Source organism: Thalia democratica, chromosome 7, assembly GCF_965202585.1.
Source record: "Thalia democratica chromosome 7, ktThaDemo2.hap1.1, whole genome shotgun sequence".
NCBI lineage: Eukaryota > Metazoa > Chordata > Thaliacea > Salpida > Salpidae > Thalia > Thalia democratica.
In genome coordinates, this window is record NC_139171.1 from 15394044 (window position 1) to 15416314 (window position 22271).

The following is a 22271-nucleotide window of genomic DNA, read 5'->3' on the forward strand; positions in this document are numbered from 1 at the left end:
TAAACCTTGAAAATAATAATTTAGAGTTAGCTGATTATTTACAAAAAGCTTTAGATGAAAAAGAAAAACTGCACTCAAAACTGGAAAATGAAGAACTGAAAAATAAAGTTAATAAATCCAAAGTAAAGAAATTAGAGAAAAAATTGTCTTCACCGAATAGTATTGATGGTGATATCATAAGTTTAAGTTAGTCAATATTTATGTGTTATGATATTTTTTACTTTAGTTTTACACTGCTCTACAAAATAAGTTGAGGTTTATAAGGAAATTAATTTGTTTTTTAGTTTGCTTTACAAAACAAGTTAAAATACTCCTTTTTTATGTAGAAATGGTACTAGTTAAAAAGATTTAAACCTATACTTAATATCAAAAGTAGTGCTGATAAAGGATCAGCAGTAAAAATAAAAATCACTTAAGTCAACCAATTGTTACAATTTCTATTTTATTAATTATACTTTTGCTAAGATTCAAACTTTTTATTTTTACTCTGCTTTACAAACGATTAAATTGATCATCCTATAAGCATACGATTTTTATTGATAAGGAAATCAACTCAACTCCAAAAGCTAGCTTGTAAGGCAAACGTGTTGTAGTAAACGACATGGGCTAATAAACACGATGACATTTTAAAAATGATATAAAGAAATCAAGACTAAATTATTCATTAAATTGTTTTTTCATTTAAACACACATTTACTTTGTACCAACTGAAATTAGTTTTTATAAATATATAAATATTTACTTTTTTTTTTTCAAAATGTCATAACTGTACATTAAGGTGCTTTTTCTTTACAGTGACTGTTGAGTTGTTAGCTGGCAAATTTTAACTTTTCGAAAGTATCATAAAAACACCTTGTACAAAATTTTAGATGATTCGAACAAACTTTTACTTTGGCGATTATCTGAAAACCACCTGCATGCAAACTGATTGGGACTTAGAAAAAATCCACCTTTGAATTTTTTTTTGTTAGCCAATAATCACATATTATTAAAGATTAGACAAGATAAAAGGTACAATGTGTACATTTTGAATCGATTAAAAAAGTATAATGTTAAAACTTTCTATAAAAAAAAAAACCTAAAAATGGATAAAAAATAACATAAAATCAAAAAATGTCTCAAGAAAATGTTCTTTAAATTATCTGAAATTGTGTACAATGTACATTTGTGATATCTAGCAACATGTTAAAAAACAGTCAGATTACCATTCTAAAGAGGAATTTTTTGAATCCTATACACTTTGCATTGTGATGGCTTTTATAAAATTAGTTGGTGCCAAATAGAAAATATCTTCAAATCATTTAAAACTTTGTACAAAGTGTTTTTATGAAATTTTGAAGTATGAAACTTTTTCAAGCCGAAAACTCAAAAATTGGTATAAAATAAGTCTTTTGTTAACTGATTTCATTCTTAGAATTATTAAAAGAAAAATATTTATTTAGGGCCACAACTCAGATGTCAAACAATTTTTAAAATTAAATATTTGGTACTATAAAACTATTATTAGAAAATCATTTAACAACGTAAGGTTCTTTACAACTCAAAACAACTCTACTAAAACTTAATTATTATGTTTTTTAAAGAAAATTTAAATTATACTCTGTATTATTAGTGATTCTTGTTTTTAAGATAATTTCTTTTTGCGTTAAACGTAAAACAAATAAAAAAATATGTGAAAAAGTAAAAGATACCGAAGATGTTCGAACAGGAGCAAAAGCCATCGTGGTTGTGAATTCCGACAACGAATACAGTTACCAGTATCTGTTAAATGATAAAAAATGGGTTAAAATAAACAAATATCCACAGTTAGTAGGTGACATTTATGGTATTTATGAAATCAACAACAGAGTATACGTAGTTGACAAAAAAGGAATTTCAACACTGGACAACGAGTTTTACAAGCTGCCATCGGGTCGAGAGCATAGTTTGTGCTTTTCATGTCTAGCTGGAGACGACTTATTGGTTTTTCGAGAATGTTATGAAAAACCATTTTGTAAGTTGTTAAACACAAAAAACAAAAAGATTAGTGATTTTAGCTTTCATACAATAATGCAACAGGAAACCACATTTTTTGCTGTTGTTTATTACTTAAACCAGTTTTGGATTATTGGAGGAAAGGAACCCAATTACTATGATGAAGATGTATGTCGTGAACCAGTCAACACAATACAAATATACGATCCAATTTCAAATACTACGTCGTTATCACCATTAAGAATGGTGCAAGCAAAATCAAATCACCAAGTCATCGTTTACAAAGATAATTTGTTTGTGTTTGGTGGAGAAGAAAAACCACTAAGTTCACTGAACTCCGTAGAAATGTATTGTCCAAAAACAAACAAGTTTATCATGATGGCGCCAATGAAACACGCTAGAAGCAATTTTGCTTGTTGCAGGGTTGGAAACCTCGTTTATGTTATTGGTGGATCGTATGACTTCCCAGAATCTATGGAAATCTACAATCTAGACACTAATGTTTGGATAGATGGAGTCGACTCACCTGTATTTGAATCGAATTTATATGCTTGTGCTGTTAATAAGTATTTTATAGTTTCGTTACATAAAGCTTTTAATAAATATTAATTGAACATTAGTTGAGTATTAAATGTAGATGTTTTTTTCTTTCAATAAACAGTATTAAACTTCAAAACTTCATAAATTTTATCTTGTTTCTTAAACGACAAAAAAAGCGCTAGAAAAATTGGTCTAGAACCTGGTGTACAAAGTCATTTCGTACATCAAAATTTTCTCTGAATTTACTTATGCTCCTCATTATTTGATTTTATTAATTTTCTTTTAATTTTGCTTTTATTGTTACGTCTTGCGTGTTATTCTGAAAATACTTCTTTTTTTTTAAACTATAAGTTCTTTGTTAAAATAGACGTTTGATCTTATATATGGTAATATATGATAAACAAACTTTTTGTCAACGACTTCTTAAATTATTTCTATGTGCTTTGAATGAAAACATCGACAAAGGTCCACATTTCCTAAGCCTGGCCTTAGGTATGCCTTGAGACAAGCTTAACTTAGCAGAAGCTTTGATTATATTAATTCGATCATCAGACCATAAACCTTCAATAGACTGAAAACTTGGTATACCGAAACTTGTAGTAGTATAAAATTAACTATACATACTGTTCCACGCTATGCGGTGATTACAGAAATAAGTAATAAAAACCAAAATTACCATAAAAAATACAAATTAAAATCATCAAGTATAAAATTTAAAAAAAATTAAGTATGTTTCATAAAAGGATGTTTTAAATTTAAGTTTTCATAAATTATAATATTGAAATTAACAAAAAGGTACAATAAAAACGTACAAATAGGAAAATTTTAATAGTAAGGTTAAGTTAAACAAAGACAGAATACAGATACTTTTGCACGAAGGGTTACTTTTACACGGGGTACTTTTGCACAAAGACATTTTGCACGAATTAACTTTTAATTTACTATATTTTTTTTTATTCATTTTGTTGACTTTTTACTAGGACTTTTTTTCTATCATTGCTACCTATAACCCTTACCCTCGGCCAGTAAGTTGTTTTTTATTTTTAGTTTTATTTTTTGACTTTATTTTTTTTTGTTTTTAATTTTTTTTAATTTTCTAATTTATTTTTTTTACAATCACTGTCACCCCTTACCCTTAGTCGGTAGCTTTTTTTTGTAATTATTATTTTGTTTTATAATTGATTTTTAAGTTGTTTTATATTTATATTTTTACTATTACCGTTAACCCTAACCTTACCCTCGGTCAGTAACATTTATTGTATCTGACACAGGTTGACATCCTAAGACTAGAAGTATAATTTTTAAAACAATTAAACTAGATTAAAAATGACCACTTTAAAAATTTGCATGAATACCGTTACTGAAGAAAAAGAAATTATATAATCAAAATTATTTGCCATGGTATCCTTTGGAGAAAATGTTTGGCATTTTTGTTATAAGTTTAAACTCAAATATTTTAAGTAAAAAATACTAATAACTTCCTTTAGTTTTTTTTTTTCGATTGTCAAAAACTAAAGAAATTATACGCATAAAACTTAAAAAGGTTGAATATCCACATATTGATTTGATACAAAAATCTTCAAAGCGTCAACAGTGAAATAGCTGCTTTCAGCAATCAACTGGATAGTTCATATGAATTGTTACATAATGTTTTGTTCAAAGGTTAATTGTTTTCAACGACGAATAAAACAGTATGAAGAACAATATTATTGATACTAATAATCAAAAGCAAAAGACTCATTGAAAAAATAAAGGTTTCAAAAACAGAAATAGAAGGTTTTAACAAAAAATCATCTGCGATAGTGAAGGTTATAGCAAAATTAATTTATTTTAAGCAAAAGGAAAGCCAAAACAGGGCTAAAAAGAGTAAAAAAGACGTTAGACTATTAAAAAAAGAGAATAATGGCGTCTGTGAGAAAAACAAGTTGCTTGGAGTCGAATTAAAAAGCTTCACAAAAGTTAGAGGTATGTGACAGTAAACTGCTGGCTGCTGCAACAGAAAGCAAATCGTTGACGGGTTACTTTATTTTAATTTGAGAACTTTTAATGAATATGTCAAGATAATTTTATTTATTTTTTGTTATGTACAAGATTTAGCTTTATTTTAAAAGTATTTTTTAAATGATGCAAACCACCAAATATCGCGAAATTATTTAGATAATTTTAAGCAATGTTTTTGATATGAAGTAAAACAGTACAAAAAAAATGTTGTTTCCCGAAAAATAATAAACAATAATAAAAAAAAAATTAACCTGCAAAAATTGTAATAGAAGGTTTAAAGAAAAAATCATCAAAAAGAGCAGTTGTTTTAGAGGTGAAAAAAGGTTGGATATTATAACTAAAGTTCTACATAACTAAAACAAAAATCAAAACTTCTTAAAAAAAATTAAAAAAAGTTAGTCTAGCGTTTCAATTTGCTTTTTTTTTTATAAAACTGTGAAACATCGTCTTGACTTTTTGTTTTAGTCTATCTATTTTTGTTAATAAACATTATTATGTTTAAATTTTTATAAACAGTGTTTAAATTTTTATATTCTATTTAAAAGGAATATTTCTTTTAATCTATAAAATGTTATCCGACACAAGCTGAGATCCTCATACATAAGTTAAAATAATCAAATTTTAAAGCAAGCAAACTAATTGAAGAAATGGAAAACTTGAAAACTTTTATGAAGGTAGTTCCTGAAGAAAAGGGATCAATTGAATCAAACTTTAAAACAACTAAATTAGATGAAGAAATAACAACTTAAAAACTTGCAGGGAAACTTTTTTTGAAGAAAAGGAAATTGTTGAACTAAAAATCAAATTTTAAAGTAAGGAAAAACGAGTTTTTAATTAAAATTTCAAGATAATTTTCTTCATTTTTTGTTGTGAAGAGTAAATACTTAATTTTAAAAGTATTCATTAATAACATAAACCACCAAATATCGCGAAACTAACTTGTATAAATTACTAGTGTTTTTATTATAAGAAATACTTTTAGTAGATAAAGTAAACCAGCTTAAAAACTAAATTGTGGTGTCTTACAAAGAAAAAAAATATATAAAAGAGGAAAATAAAGTTGCAAAAGAAGAACAGGTTTGAGAAAAGGTCTGCAGAAAAATTATTCTTGGATGAATCTATCGTTGGATTATCACGAATATTAAACTAATAACAATCAGTTTCTTAGAAAAATGTATAATTAATATTCAGACAATTTCAATCAGTAAAGGTGCTATTGAAGAAAACTACTAACCCATCTAATAACATACACTGTAAATAATTTATTTAAACAGTTGTGAAAAAGTTTTGAGAATAAGTTTTTTGATTTCATTTTAAAAACAAACTAAATCAAACAAACTTTTTAAATAATTTAGTGTCTTAAAATGAAACTGCAGTCCAAAAAGATAAAAACAAAAGTAAAAGTGATGCTTTATAAAAATATTTGCACCATAACAAATTAGTTCCTGCTTTTGACAGTAAAACATGTCAAAAGTTTTTATGAACAAGTTCTTAGAAAAAAGAATAAATACAAAACTTATTTCAATTAAAATTATTATCTAACTAAGTTTTCAAAAATTATAGAGTAAAGACAAAAGAATTTCCGAGCAAAAGTGCATAGGACTACAAAAGAAACTTTTAGTTTACCAATTTTGACTTTTTTTAAAAAAGATGTCAAACAAAGTAATAATACTGATAAATGTGGTTAACTATGAACTTTGTGTAGTCTACAAAACTAGTACAGGCAAACATAAAAAGGTTAAGGATCTATAAAAATGACCAGAAACGTAGTAAATTAAGTATGATAAAGTAAACTCATTACTGCACAAGGAAAGCAACGAAAATGCCGAAAAAAGTAAAAATATGTTCAGTTTGAAAAAAAAAACTTTATTTTCTTTCAGATAACTAGAAGCTGCTAAAAACTGAATTCGCTGATGCTTGATAGAAAGAAGCTAAAGAGTTGATGAAAAATTCAACTCTGAATACTATTTTCAGAAATCAAAGAAGGAAAATAAAGTCCTGTTTAACAAAATAGAAAATTTAGAGCGACTGAACAGCTTGCTGCTTATATGATATGAATAAACTTTCAGACAATCAGAATCAGTTGAAAACTTATTTATAAAGTGTTCGTTTTAAGAATAATAAAATAAGTATTAGAAATAATAAACTTTCTGTAAACAAAACAAAAATCATTGAAAGATTCAAACGTTTTTATAGAGTCAGATAAAAAAACAAAAAGCTAGAAATTGAGATTAAAGTTGTTAAAAGCAGTACACAGTTTTGCTTAGAACAGTAAAACTTTTCCAAAGCTTTTATAATTAATTATTTTGAAAGCAAGTAAAATGAAAACGTAAAGTTTTTCAAACAAAAGTGCGAACTTTGAAAGTTTTAAAGCATAACTGAAATGAACTTTAAACTTTGCTATATTACGTCATAATACAGAGATAGAAACTTATATAATTTTTGTAACTTCCTGCTAAAACATTAATTTCAAATACCATTATAAACTTATTAGTGCTTAATGTTATAAAAATCGGTTGGTTAATTATAAGGTTGAGTACCTTTTTTAATTCTGCTGTTTGATTTATCAGAAAGAGTTTTTCTCAGGGCCAATTTCTTTAAAAAGTCCTCGCCGGCAGTGTAGCTTAAAAACTAATAAAATCAAAACTGAAGTTGTATTACAAAAAATTAAAAAAGTTGTTTTTACAAATTTAATTGCATTCCTACTAAAAATACGTTGCGGGCTAAAAATTTCTACTTTTCAGGCCAGATCCGGTCTGCTAACCGAAAGTTGCTAATCCCTAATTTATTAGAACTGAAAAAATTGATTTATTTCAAAGTAAAACAACATTGAAAAACTATTTATACTTTGTTATGAAGTGTTTTTTATACTCAGATAAAATGGTTTTTTAGTCTAAAGTATAAACTAAATAAAATAGAAAATTATTCAAAGGAATTATAAATTAAAAATGTACGCTATCTTAATTAAAATTGTCAGTAAAATTAATAAAACTTGTCAGAAAACAACGGTCCGCGGGTCAAAAATTCCATGGTAAAAATATGGTGTGGTACTATTTTAGTAAGCTTGAAAATAATTTTACAAAACGAGTAAGTTTTAAATATTTATTAATAGCAGTTTAATGTGTGCTGAAAACTTAATATTAAGTAAACAGTAGCTCATACTAAATGCAAGTAAAAATACGTGTCGCTAAGGGGATGTTCTACTTATTTATTGTTAGGGCCCTGGTTTATAACGCAATGAGCGCTTTTACTTATATAATAGATTTGCCCAAGCTAACTCTTAAACTATATTTGATAAAGAGATTATTATGACATACTTTCTATTTACTAAAAGTTTAATAAATAAAATACTTATACTACTGTTAAACGTAATTCGAGTCTGTGGTGATCAAATGTATTTACTTTAAAATTGCGAAACGATAGGTTGACAAAATACTATACAACATAAAATACCAATTAATCGAAATATCAATTATTTTAGAAGACTAAAATAGATGAATCAATAAAACTGAAAACTATGTGTATGTTTAAACTAAACTCATGAAAAAAAAGCGAACTAATCGTTCGCTTAAACGAGATCGAAACCATTCACAAACTAAATTTTTCAAAAAACCGCAATGGCTTAAAGCTAACTGCAACGCAGCAAAAACTCAAAAGCATATAAACAAAACATACTCTCTCAAAAAGGAGAAAGTGCAAATAGTATTACATTTTGTTACCTTATAAGTTTTAATTTGAATCAATGCTTAATTGTGAAAAATTATTCTATTTGCTTTGAAAATTTTATAAAATAAGTTGACAACATACAAATTTAATAAAAAGAATGACGCAATTTAAAAAAAGTGACAAAAAAGAAGTTCAGAAATAAATGGGTCGAATTTTTCCCCATTCTTAGTACTCGCCCCATCTTGCTCATGGACATTCTGTCCCCTCATATATTTTCCAACTCGATCTTCCGTATAGGCCATCTTTGTCATCTAAACGGGGTCGTGCGTTTATGTAACCGAAAAATAAACAATTCAATAAAAGTACAAAGTAAAATTACTCGAATTAAGTCAAGCACAAATATAACATACATTTGAGAAAATAAGCCGATAAAATAATTTACTTTTAGCTATCAACGACATTTTAACATTATACTTTTATTATTAGCTAAATTGTTTATGTAAACTTTTGAACCTGGTGTTATTTTATTAAATGAAGTTTAATACTATTTCTCTAAGCATAAACAAATAAAAAGTAATACTATACATAAAAATATGCATGCTAAAAAATTCAACATCTGCGTTATTTGTCAAAACAAGATAATTAACGTGTTTTTACAAGTACATACAACATAAAATACCCATTAATCTAAATATCAATTGTTTTAAACGACAAAAATACATGAACTACAGAAGCTAAAAAGTAGGTGTTCATTTAATCTGAGTTCATGAAAAAAAATAAAAGCGAACTAATCGTTTGCTTAAACGAGATCAAGACTATTCACGAACTAAATAAAGCAAAAAATCCGCCAATGTAAGCAAACAGTAAATCAGCAAAAACTAGAAACTTCATGGCTTAAAGCCAACTGCAAAGTAGCAAAACTCGAAAGCCAAGCTCAAGCGTACTGAGCTCATATACAATTATACTCTCTCAAAAAGGAGAAAGTGCAATTAGCATTACATAGTAATTACAATACACTTTTGCTTTTATAAAGTTTTGTATTTTAACTTTTGGTAATTTTTTTGTTTTTAAAAATTACGGTTCTGATTAAAGAATTTACTTTAACGATGTCTACTTGCAGAAGAATAACAGTACTAAATCTGACCCGTTAGTAAAAAAGGCTGTTGACTGCAGGTTATTGCTTTATGATACCTATCTAATAACAATTAAATATCAAAGTACAAAGGTTTTAGCACAGGGTTTCCCAAACGGGGCGATATCGCCCCCCTGGGGTCGATAATTAGTAAAGGGGCGAAAGGGGGACGTTTTTTAAATTTTGGCAGTCATACATTTTTTATTTCTATCTTGTTATTTTACTAATTTTAGCCTAATATTAAATATTTGACCCTATGGTAATACTTAAACAAAAAAAGTTAATTTTGTTTACGTCAAATAAATAAAAAAATTAAATGCTTATAACTCCTATTTTCAGTAAATTTCATTTTTTTATTCATACTTTTCTCATTTAACAACTACATAGGTCATAGACAATCGAAATCCCTCCTACCATTACATAACCTCACATATATGCTATTTGGGATCATAAATAGTTTGTAAAGATCTATGTTATCTATTATTAATTATCATTTCATGTCAATTCAAATTACTTTTGGAAAAGTCACTTAGTTAGACTTAAAAATTAAACTATACAGGGTTTCCACTTTACCTGAAAATATGGAAAAATTGGAATATTTGACTGATTTAGAACAAGATATAGAAAAACTTGCAAACAGTAATGAAGGTCATCCTTCGCATTAGATTAGATTTAAGTTGCAGATATTATCTTATGTAAGTTTTTTTTATTTTTATTTTTGAGTTTTTTAAATATTTTCTATTAAACATGGTTTGTATTGTATTTAAGTAGTCTTTTTATAATAACAATTTAATTAAGTTATTTATTCGACAACAGGTTTGCTTAATGCCTAATGAATATTAGTTACGGTAGACTTCCTCTTAAGTTTGCAATTTTTAACTAGAAAAACAGTGCAAATTTACATTTTCTTAAACTAAACTTAAATAAAGTCTCTTACCAGCTAAGTATTTATAAAACGAAACTTTTGTTTTATTTACTACCTTATATAGATTTAGGGTGGGCGACGTTTTTCAATCAACGGGCCGGATCCGGAAAAGTTAAGTCTTTTAATGGAGTATTTCAAATAAGCGATTTACCGGATCCAGTAACTGAATCCAGCCGAAATATGACTTTTTAGATCCGAATCCGACTGGATACTAATTTTAAGTCGAGATCCGGATCTGGTCGGATTTTAATTTTATTAAAGTTTTATATCCGGCCGAATTCTAATTTTTTTGATAAAGTTGATCTTATTTTTCAAATCCTTCAAATTCACAAAACTTTTTTAAGTCTGATAACTTAAGATGTAGATTGAGACGTGTCAGATGTTTAAATAATGTCTATAAATAGAATTGACATTGTAATTGACAAATATCGTACTTTAAAAAAACACTTTGCTTGGGGTAACTTAGCAAAAAGATATTCCAATTAAGTTAAAACAACACAAAATATTAGGAAAAAATGGTGTATTTATTAGTATACATTAATTTATAAAGTACATTAATTTTTAGCATATTTTTAAAGTCAAATTCTTACAGATTTGTTTTGTAAAAGTATTATAAAAAGTTTTATGAAAATTTTGTAACATTGGTTCTCGCGGGCCTGGCGCTTTGCTCGCAGGCCGGTCATTTCCAATCTGCGGGCCAGATTAGGCCCTCGGCCGTACGTTGCACACCCCTTATATAGATATATTTTTTAAATGAATGTTTATTTTATGTTTTAGTGGATTTTTTGTTTATTCATATCATTATTGCACTATAACATATTAAAGTTTGTTATTTAAAAAAACGATAATGATTAGTTTAGTTTGCACTTTTTGATTTTGTTCAAAGTGCGAACTCAAGTGGAACTCTACTGTATTTGTTGAATGGTTTATGTCTTAAAGCTATTAATAGTTTTGTTTTAACTTGGTTAATTTGGAGCTTACATTTGTCGTTTTACACTATACTAAGCGTTTTTATAGAATGATGATTAAAATACTTGTTTAAAAGATATTTATTTGACAGATTTTTAACATTACTTGTTAAATCTGTAAAAATAAAAAAAATCTTGAAAACCATTATTTCAAAAAAGTTTGTTTTTGGCCTTAAAAGAGTACAGATTTAAAGTCTCTACTTGAAATGACTTCGAATTTTCAACTTAAAATTTTCTTAAAGTCAATTTTATTTTCTAACTTGATCACTGTAAAAAATATATATATTAATACTTTTAAACTTTTAGTAAAACTGTTTTTTGTTTTATCTTAATTTAAAACATTTTGAAAATTAAAATGTATTGTTTATTTTAATAGTTCAACGCAAGCTTTTAATTTTTCACTATTTTCCTTTGTTATGTTATAATAGGCTGATAGCTAGAAAAAACATTTTTGAAAAGAATTAAATAAGCCATCAAAAAAGACTGCTTACAGTTAAAAAACAAAATTTCAACCTAACTAACTTTTTTTCAATTTTAATTTAATTTTTTTAGAACTTTCTGTTTATAGAAGTAAATGTAAAACCTTTAATTTTAGTTTTAAATAAAGAAAAAAAAATGTTAGAATTAAAGTTTATTTCTTTAAAGGTTATTCCAAGTCAAATACTATTTCATGGTATTTTACTACAAAACATATAGTTTAAAATTTTTAAAATTAAGTTTTTAAATTTGCAACTAATTTGCTCATAATATCTCTTAGAATTGAAACTTATAATTTTACTGCATTAACAGAAGTTATTGATGAGACCCCTTTCATGTGAGATAATCTACCTGTTTGTCAAACTCCCTCAAACTAGATCAGCAATGATTTTTTAATATTTACTTCATTATGTGTAAAATAAACTGATCATTCTTTTGTAGTATTTTAATCTCTGGTATAGTAATTTTAGAAAATGTCTATTTTTAAAAACATTTAAGTATATTGTGCGTCTTAAATAAGTTACTTAATATTAACTTTTAAATGTCCGAAATTCGTTATATGAGAGATTGTTATAATGTCAGATTTCAGTTAAGATTTTAGATGGGTAACGTACGGTCGAGATTCAGTCAAGTTTCGGCCCGCTAAGTAATTTTAAAACTACTTGCGCAAAACAAATAAAATTTAATTTTTTGATACTCATTATTTTGAAATACGCTTTCAATGTGGTTTTAAGTTCAAAGTAGTACTTCATAGATAATAATAATACTAAATTTATTATTACAATTATTCTCGAGTTTTTAAAATTTCTTATATGTCAGTTATTTGAATGACGCAGTCCGCAAGTACATTATTTTTACAAGTCGACACTAGAAAGGATTTTTTAGTAAATATGACTTGCTGACTACAAAAGTTGTCCACCACTAACCTAAAGGTTTCATTAGTTTCAAAACAATTCATGTTCAAACAGAATTAATTACAGGTTACACATGCTTTTTAATAGTTAAGTAGTTTAATACTCTTTACTTGGCTTACAAGAAAGTAACTGTAATTTATATTCTCTAGCCCTGTTAACTACTTTGAACAGAGCCCAAAAAAGCGTGCATAAGAAATACCAGACTATATAAATTTTGTACACACATTTTTGGCTCAAAAAAACATAATCAATCGAAAAAATACTTTTTAAAACCAAGTGGGGAGGGGTTGTTTTTTTTTTAACTTCTGAAAAGGGGCGATTTAGTAAGTGAGTTTGGGAAGCCTTGCTCTAAAAGTTAATTAACTCAGTGAAATGTTGTGATTATACAACTGTTATTTTTTAACAAACGTTATTACAAAAAATTTACTTAAACTTTGAAAATATGAATTTAGTTTTGATTTATTTATTTTTATTTTAGAGAGTATTATTAATAATCTTTTATGATTACGAAAAAACTATTAACAACTTTTCAGTAGTAAAATTAAAACTATAAGTCGGTGCTTTATTTTATCCTTACTAGACTATTAAGAATAATACTGCTTATATAACCCTGTTCTGGAATATTTAGTTTCATATAAAAAACTATTATAACATTTTTAGTATTTAAATAAATGCTTTAAAAAGCTCGTACTTCTTAAAAAACTAATACATTTTCCAAACGAAATTTTGTGCATTCTAACCTTCACAGGGGCACACTTTAAAAAAACCTGGTTTAGACTGAATATTTAAGTAATTGTACTGCTGTTATTAATAGTAGTGTTTAGAATAAAAAAGATATTTCTGAAGGTTAAGTAGATTATTAGTTAGTTGATAAATAATAAAAATACTATTTATGTCTAAAGTATAACTTTTTTTTGTCTTTTTTACACTTAAAGGCTTTATAAAGACATTCTTTAATTAAAAATTTAGAATGCAAAAGTTATATATCTTAAAACATTACACTTGGTGACAAGTTTTTAAACATTCATACTAATTAGTATAATTTGGAATAGTTTTTATGCATAAGAAGAATTAAGCTATCTAAATACATCTCAGCGAACTTAAAAAGATTCAAAAAGTTATAGCAGAATCAGTAGAAATTTTGTTTTTTAAAACATTTATAGCCAAAGTATGTTTATAAAATTCCATTTTAATAGTGAAAAACGTTCTACTAACGTTACATTAGTATGCTAATTCAAATAAAACTAGAAACTTTCTGTTTTTAGTAAACATTTATAAAAACGGTATACTATACTGAAGTAATACAAAATTTGAAATAATTTTAAATAAGAAATTTTATAACATTATGAATCTTCAATGTTTATAAACAGGTAAATACTTTATTAGTTAATACTTTACAACTAAACTGATAATGTCAAAGAACTAGAACAAAAACGAACTAATCATTTCCGCCTAGTCAACAAAACTACCATTGATAAGTCATAAAAAAAAGAATAAAGACTTTAATAACAAAAAATAATTTCATACTGAATTATATAAACAGTAAAATTAAATTTACTTGATTGATATTTAAGTAATTAATTTTTTAGTCAAAAATTAAAATATTAGAAGAAAATTATTTTTAAAAGTTTTTTTGATTCTACTTCTGCACAAGATAGTTTTAAGATAGGATAGAGATTTAAAAACATTAAGAATTATTATTTTAAAGATTTAAGTATTTATATCTTAAAATCTTATAATTATTGTGATTTTTCTTATACTTATAAAGTAAGGTTTAAAATTCACTGGCAGTATATCTCTTTGATATTTGTGCATAAGGACTGTTAAGTTATACTTAAAAATGTTTTTCGGGTAGCTGTTAAACTAACACGAGCTTACAAAAATTTTACTAGAAACAAATTTGCGCGACGGCACAAAATTGAACGAAGACATTTTTGCGCGAGCAGACAATTTTATACAGAGACATTTTTACACCGGTTTTTTTTTTGTAATATTTTTTTCATTACTAACACTGTTGTTAACTCTAACCTTCGCCTCGGTCGGTAACTTTTTTTTTCATTTTAATTAATATACTTATACTTTATTTTTTTCTATAATATTTTTTTAGCTATATTTTTAAATTATATTTTTACTAATACTCTTACCCCTAATCCTTACCCTCGGTCAGTAGTTTTTTAATTCTATTTGTTTTTTATCAATTTATCTTTCAGTTTTTTTCTGCTTTTATTTTCTATTTTTTTTTATAATTATATTTTTTTACTCTCGTGTAAAAGATACCCTTCGTGCAAAATTGTAACTTGTGCAAAAAAAACTCTTGATGCAAAATTATCTTCGTGCAATTTTGTCTTTTCGTGCAAGTTTGTCTTCGAGCAAAAGTATCTTCGTGCAATTTTGACCCTTTTCCTTGTTTTAAACATTTAATATTTTGTTTTTTATTTTTATTTTCCTATATTATCATTTAAACTTTAGTAAAGAATGCACATTATGGCTTTAATTTTAAGTTTTTATTTCAGTACTTGAGTTCTACGTGACACACTCCAACACAGAAATCAATATCTTACTTGACTCATCTTAAGTAAGCTAAAGATGTAATACAAAATTCAATTTAAATAGTAGTATTTTTGTTAAAATACCTATTACTTTTAATAATCTAGTTTTTGACTATGTGTAAGCAGAGCTCAAATGGTCTTAGTTGACGCTTGTATTTTCTTTGTTTAGTTTTTTTTTCTAGTAATTAGCTTTATAATCTAATAATTTAGATTCATCTGAAATAAAATCGAACTGCCTACTTTGTGAAAACTTGTGCTAGGTTCTACTTTATTATAACTTAATTTAACAATGCCATTTAGCTAGTAAGCGTAAAATGACTATTCTAAAAACTAAAAAATTAAACTAGTTTTAATTCATATTAAGAAGAACTGGGTTTATTTTTTTCAAAAACTGAATTGTTGATAGTGTGTATGTTTACATTCTACCAGTTCTTGTTAATTTCCTTTTTAATGGTTACACCAAGTAACGTTCATTTTATGTTAAAAATTAGTTCTATATATATATATATATATGCTTTCCTTTCAAAAACTTGGTTATGTTTTTAGTGCAATTAAAAAACTCAGCCTCACATTACTCGAAAACCTAAAAAAACCTAACTTATATTTTCTTAAACTAGAGCACACGTATTAAAGAATGTTTAAGTTTCTTCCAAAAGCTTTGAATTTAATTGAAAAAATATTTTAAAAGTTTTTTAGCATATTATAAATTAAAGAAAATTAACGTTTTCAACTCAAAAGTTTAAAATAAATCTTAATTTTTTAAGTTTTTAAAACTACAATTTTTAATTGATACTATAACATAGTTAATAAAACAGTTTGATTGGTCGATTATGAACTTGACCGAAAAACTGAAGCTTCTGTGCTTCGTACAGAAACCGGCTTGTTTAGATCTCAACAGCAGCTTCTTGCCTACCTGATGAGTCCTAGTAAGAACTAAACCGGTCGGATGTTGTCTCGGTTTGTATTGTTGATGGTAGTATTGGGAGTTTATTATTTTTTATTGATGTCAAAAAAGATCTCAACTTCATTGATAATCGGCGAAATAACTATTGGTTAAATGAAAAATGAACGTCTTGTAAACAACTGTTTTAAAATTGTAACCATATTGGCAGGTTTGTTCAAGTATATGTTTTTTATTGTAAACTAAAAAAACCATCAAATTTATGTGAAAAATTATCTATAATCTTACAAAAAGCTGACAATGTCTAAGTCGTAAGGCTGTGAACAATTTGGATGCGTCAGTTTTTCGGACTTTACCAACCGGTTGTTTCAAGGCGTTACGTAGGCAAACCTGAGCTGTTATTCCACCTAGTTAAAAATATAAAATACAAAATAATTTGTTCAACTATTTCAGACTTTTTACTTTTTTTCATTTAATCTTATAATAAATTCTAATCTTTTTAAGATTAACAATAGACTTATGTTAGAAATAGCTATCTTTAATTAATAGATTTTGTTATCTCTATTTTACTTATTATTAACCTGTTTGATATAATAATAAGCCATATTTAGCTATTTAGGTTGAAAACGTTTTGGCACGAATACTTTTAATTAAAATAAGTTTCTTATTTTCTTACTTATATCAGTAAAACGACCAATTTTTTTTACGGTTATTTGTTTATTATTTGTGAATTTGACGAAATTTACTCTATTAATTTAAAAAACTTACTATAAAATTCGTCAGTAAAAAAGAAAATTTCAAAGGTTAAGATTTAAAAAAATTAAATATTTGGTAGTTTTATGCATGAAAAATTATAATAAAGTTTCTTCACTTCACACGAAATGATACACCATTTTTCTTTTTGAACATCATATTCGTATACAACAGATGAACCTGAAAAATCACCTTTTCTAATTGCAAAAAACTTTTCACTAACTGCAATAGCAGTATAAGCGCCATAAGGAATTGAAGATTTTACAGCTATAAACTTGTTAGCAACATCGTCTTAAACTTCGCACGTATAATTACCATTACCTCCAACTGCAAAAAGCTTGTTGTTAACATCAACTAAACTGTGTTCTGCTTTTCTTGATAACATGTTTGGCATTTGCTTCCAAGCGTTTCCAAATGCATCGTAAGACTCTGTAGTTTTTTGACGTATTAATCCTGCGTCCACACCACCAGAGATTATAATATGTCCCTTAAAAGTTGTGCAAGCTGCATAACATCTTACCAGGTTCATTCCAGCAACTTCCTTCCATGTACAGGTTGTTGTGTCGTATTGAAAACAAGACCTTAATTTATTACTTACACTCCCCAATGGTTTTAAACCTCCAAGAATAAAAACTTTATCTATAAACGCACAAGCGCTGAAACCAAAACGTGCATCAAACATGTCAGTTACTTTGCTCCATGTGTTATTGTGAGGAGAATATTTGTCTACAGACATTATCCATTCACGGTGAGAATCATGGCCGCCAAAAAAATAAACTTCACCTTTTAAATAAACTGTTTTAGAAGAACTTCGAAAATTTTTTGTACAATGAAAGCTTCTTGCAGTTTTTAAGCTATTGACATTTAAATGTCTAATATTTTCATTTAACCTGTCTGAAAATGCTTCTCTACCCCCAAAAGTAAATACTACAAAATCATCCTGCTTACAATATCTGCTCGTTTGAATCATTTTGGTTTGCATGTTTTTATTTGTTAATGCTTCATATAATATATCAGTACATTCGTGTATTTTAGAAAAGGATGACCGTTGTTTTAAAAGATACTTCAAAGCATCATCAGATAGCAAATTAAGACGGACTTTCAATAACAAGTCTTTTGCAAATTTGCTGCGTTCTTTAAAACTGTGGCTCACCCATCTATCAGCAGCAAGATAGACTTCAACTTCGGATGTAATTACCAACTGTGAACTTGCAAGTACTTTTAAAACTTCGGTTATTTCTAACTGTAAAAAACTTTTAGTATCAACGACCATTGTAAAACAACGCTCTATGTAGCTCAAGGTTTTCTTACAAACACTTAACAGGTTAAAACTTTTTGTAAATTGTAGATAAGTTAGAACATATTGATAATTTAAGCTTTTATTAAGAAGCTTACACAATTTCCTCTGCACATTTTCTTTAAGATAAAGTTTATTCAATGATATAACGCCACATATTTCATCTTCGTTTAGCTTCATTTCAGCTGAAAATATAAACTATTTAAAACACTTTTTGTTTAACCACACGATAAAAGTTGTTTAATAAATTTTAGGATTGGGATTTATTTATAGAAGTCCTAAACAAAAAATGTACACAACAAGCTAAATATCTTAATTACTGAAAAGTGGGTAAATAGTTAGTATAAATAAAAATAAATGCAACATATAACTGGATAGAACTAAATCTCTTGTATTTAAAACTATTTCTTATTAATTTTTTGTTAATAGTTAAGAACTTATGTAAGTTCATATACGACAAGTATTTACCATAAAGAAATATAAGTAATTGCTCAAAAATAATTAAAATATTTATTTTTTTTTCAAAATGACTTAATATAAAATGATCTGATGATTTTTTTAAAACAAAAAAAAAACATTTAGTCACACAAAATAGAGAAAATTTATGGAATTCTTATATAAGTATTTTAAATACTTATGTGAGTTTTACGTTTTATATAAGTTTTGAAAATTATATGAAATTTTCTCATATAAACTTACATAACTTCTTTAATAAACATAAAAGAAAATAAATAACAGTTTTAAAAATATAAAACCTAATTTTAACCAATAATGTACAACTCTTAATGTAATATTCTGATTACCAATAAAGTAATTTAATTACCGGTTGTCAGTCAACAATGAGCTTTTATGAGAATAACCTAACTACTACCTACATATGTAGTATCAAAATATATAGAAAATTATTTAGTTTTAAAAAATATTTCATTGCTTAATACAGTTAATTAGTTTTAAAATAATTGTTTATCTTAAAAATACGTTATTAATACTTTTGCAAATCTGCTGAAAAAATTAGTAGCAGCTACATACCTTTTAGAGCAAAAGTATTGAACTTCGTTAATTTTTTATTTTCATACTTTTTTGAAAGGTTTTCAATACATTTATTAACATAGCTATTATCCATTGAAGTTTTATGAATCGCCTTGCAACTTAGACTATTTAAATAAGGACCTTCAAGTTTCATTGGGTTTTCCTCTTCTAACTTCTACTGAAATATCTTTGCTTTATCGTTTTATTAAGTTAATTTGAAAAACACTAACACCTAAAACTGTAGAGTAACTTATTATAACTATAATATCGATTATAAATAAATTAAAAGTAGTTTACTTTAAATAGTCAAAGTTTATACAACTATTAAAAATTTTTAAATTAGCAAATGCCGAAACAATTACTCAAGCATGACATTCTACATTAGAACAAGAAATTCTTGTTTACTATATATAAATTTTTATTTACGGATTTGTGGCACTAACTTTAAATACTTTTTAAAATTCAGCTTCAAAAGTATATTCTTCGAAAACAAAAATTGTATAACAAATACATTAAGGTTGTACAAATGTTAAACCTAGTTAAAGTTCAAAACATAAAAAGTATTAATAAAGAAGCGTGTTTGAAACTTTTAAAGTGGAAAAGCAGAAACCAAAACGATTTAAAGTTTTTAAACTAGAATAAGATAAAAATAATATAAGTAACTTTAAACAATGAAACTAACACTTTTGAAAATAAAATGAAAAATAAAACTCAAAAGTTTCAAAATAATTTTTTTAACTTGAGTTTAAACACAAAAATTTAAAATAGCAGTTGCATTATTTCAGTAACATCAAAGTTAAACTAACAAAAAATTTACAAGCTAAACATAAATTAGATAAAAGTATTGAAACTGTACTATATTCTATTCTAATAAAGAGATTCTATATGAATTAGGAGATAGTAAAAACAATAAAATAAGTTAATTACAATGACTCAGAAAGAACTGCTCAATATTAAAGAAGATGGTGGAAAAATTGACTGAAGTCCAAAAAAAATAAACTTATGCACTTCTAAATGAAATGCAGGAAATTAAGGGAAAATTGGAAAATTAGGCAGAGGTAATAGACTGCATAAAAAAGTAACTTATCCTTTTTAAACAATTAGTTTGAATAAAAAAAAATAAATGTAATTATCAAGAAGGAGGTAAAAACTGAAAATTTAGTTAATAAGAGAATAAATGTTCAATTGAAAGAAATGAAGAAGAAGATTAGTAATTTAAGCTAACAGCTTTACTACATTGAAAAAAATTAAAAAAGTAGGAATGTCGAAATCCGTAAGGTGCCTTTTATGAAGAATGAAAATAAAGTTGATGTTGCTGTGAAGGTCATGAAAAAAACTGATCTTCTGTTGTGTGAGGAAGATATTGAGTCAGCAAGACAACTAGTTAAAACAGATAATAGAAATAAAGTAATCAAAAGTTATATTATAGTTAGATTCAAAAATGTTAATAAAATAATTTATGCATATAATAATTAAAGAATATCGCTAAAGCTATAATTAATTCATTAGATGATAGTATTAAAAAGGTGTACATAAATAAAATTCTTCCTCCTAAAACAATTATTCTATAAGACAAACTGTTATAAATAAACTAACAACTGGGAGTTTGTATGAACTACAAATGGAACAGTTTATCTAAGAAAAAAGAGGGATAATATACAGTTATTATAAGAAATATTTCAGACTTAGATAACTTATCTTCTTAGTTGAGAAATTTATTATTTTGTTTGGAAGAATTTTAGTATTTTAATGTTTGTTAATAAAATTGTTTATGTTAGTGTGTAAAAAAAAAGGTAAAAAATGATTGTATATATTGTAAAACATGTGGCCAATGGTCTTATTTTTAGTGTTGCAAAGCCTTTAGTACCCAATTTGTTTATTTAAGTGAATCTAATAAATTTTTATTGTGTTTTAATTGTTTAGTACAGGAAATAAATTTTAGTTAAATAAGTATTAAAAAAAATTTAAAACCTTAGCTTAAATGATATTTGCAGTTATAATTGTAAGATTTGTAATAATAACAATTATTTTTGTAAACATATTATTCCATTTAGTAAAGTTAGTAACATGAACTTTTTATGATAAAATAAGTATTTCAAACAAAAAGTTAATATTAACATACAGACTGCGCCTATTGTTACGGGGTCTCCGTATTCCTTTTCAGATGTGTTTCAAAATTTATTAGATAAAGATTTTAGGGGCAGTTCAAGTTTTTTACAAATATATATATATATATATATAAGAACATTGAAAAAACATAAATTTAAGCTTTAGGAATTAATGTCCTTATATAAAATCACAACGGATATGATAGCCAGTAGTGAGATTTAAATTAATAAAAATATCTAAACAAATTTCCTATAATGAACTGATTTCAATTTTTTGTAAATAATAATTGTGTAAATTCTATGTCAAACTCTAAAGGGGTTGGTGTTTTTGTTGAGATTTAATAATGTATTCAATCAGAAAAGACTAAAATTTTATAGGTGTTAGTTGTGAATCTATATGATATTAGAAAAATCAGTTGGAGTTAATATTAAAATCAACAAAAATGATTTAGTAGGATTAATATACCATCACCCTAGTTCTTCGATTCCTGAATTCAGTAAAAAATTCAATTGAATCAGATTTCTTCTAAGAAAATATAAATAGTTATAAAGATAATTGTATATTTAAAGATATAATAATAAAATATTTAAATGATAAAGCTGCATTAGTAAAAAATTACTTAAATCATATAAATGGCTATGGTCTTATAAATATCATCAAAGTCTAAACTAGAATTAATAATTCTTAGGGGTACATTGATAGATAATTTCTATTGCTCAACACCAGAAAAAGTTATTCAGTGTCAAACTTATGTCAGATATATCAGACCACTTTCCCCTTTTTATAAAACTTAAAAATTGCAACTTAATGAAAAATTATTTTAAAAATAAAAACCAATACTTTCAAGCCTTCTCAAAGATCAATATTAAAAACTTTTAGCAGATGCTTCACTTATTTTTAGCAAACATGAAACTAAAAATCTAATTCAATCTGAAAGTTCTATTTTTACAATATTTAATAACTTAAGAGGAAAAATTAAAGTAATAACTTACAAAAGTGTTCCCAATAAAAAAAATACTTAAATCTAAACTAAAGT

The 22271-nt window shown here is 25.9% G+C and overlaps 1 protein-coding gene across 1 annotated transcript; it reads right to left on the reverse strand.

The window, feature by feature from the left end:
• Positions 1 to 17092: 17092 nt before the first annotated feature.
• On the reverse strand, positions 17093 to 17536 carry LOC145841130 (kelch-like protein 40). The gene has a single exon (XM_082948500.1). The coding sequence runs from the start codon at positions 17534 to 17536 to the stop codon at positions 17093 to 17095; it is 444 nt and encodes a 147-aa protein (XP_082804626.1).
• Between the last annotated feature and the right edge of the window lie 4735 nt (positions 17537 to 22271).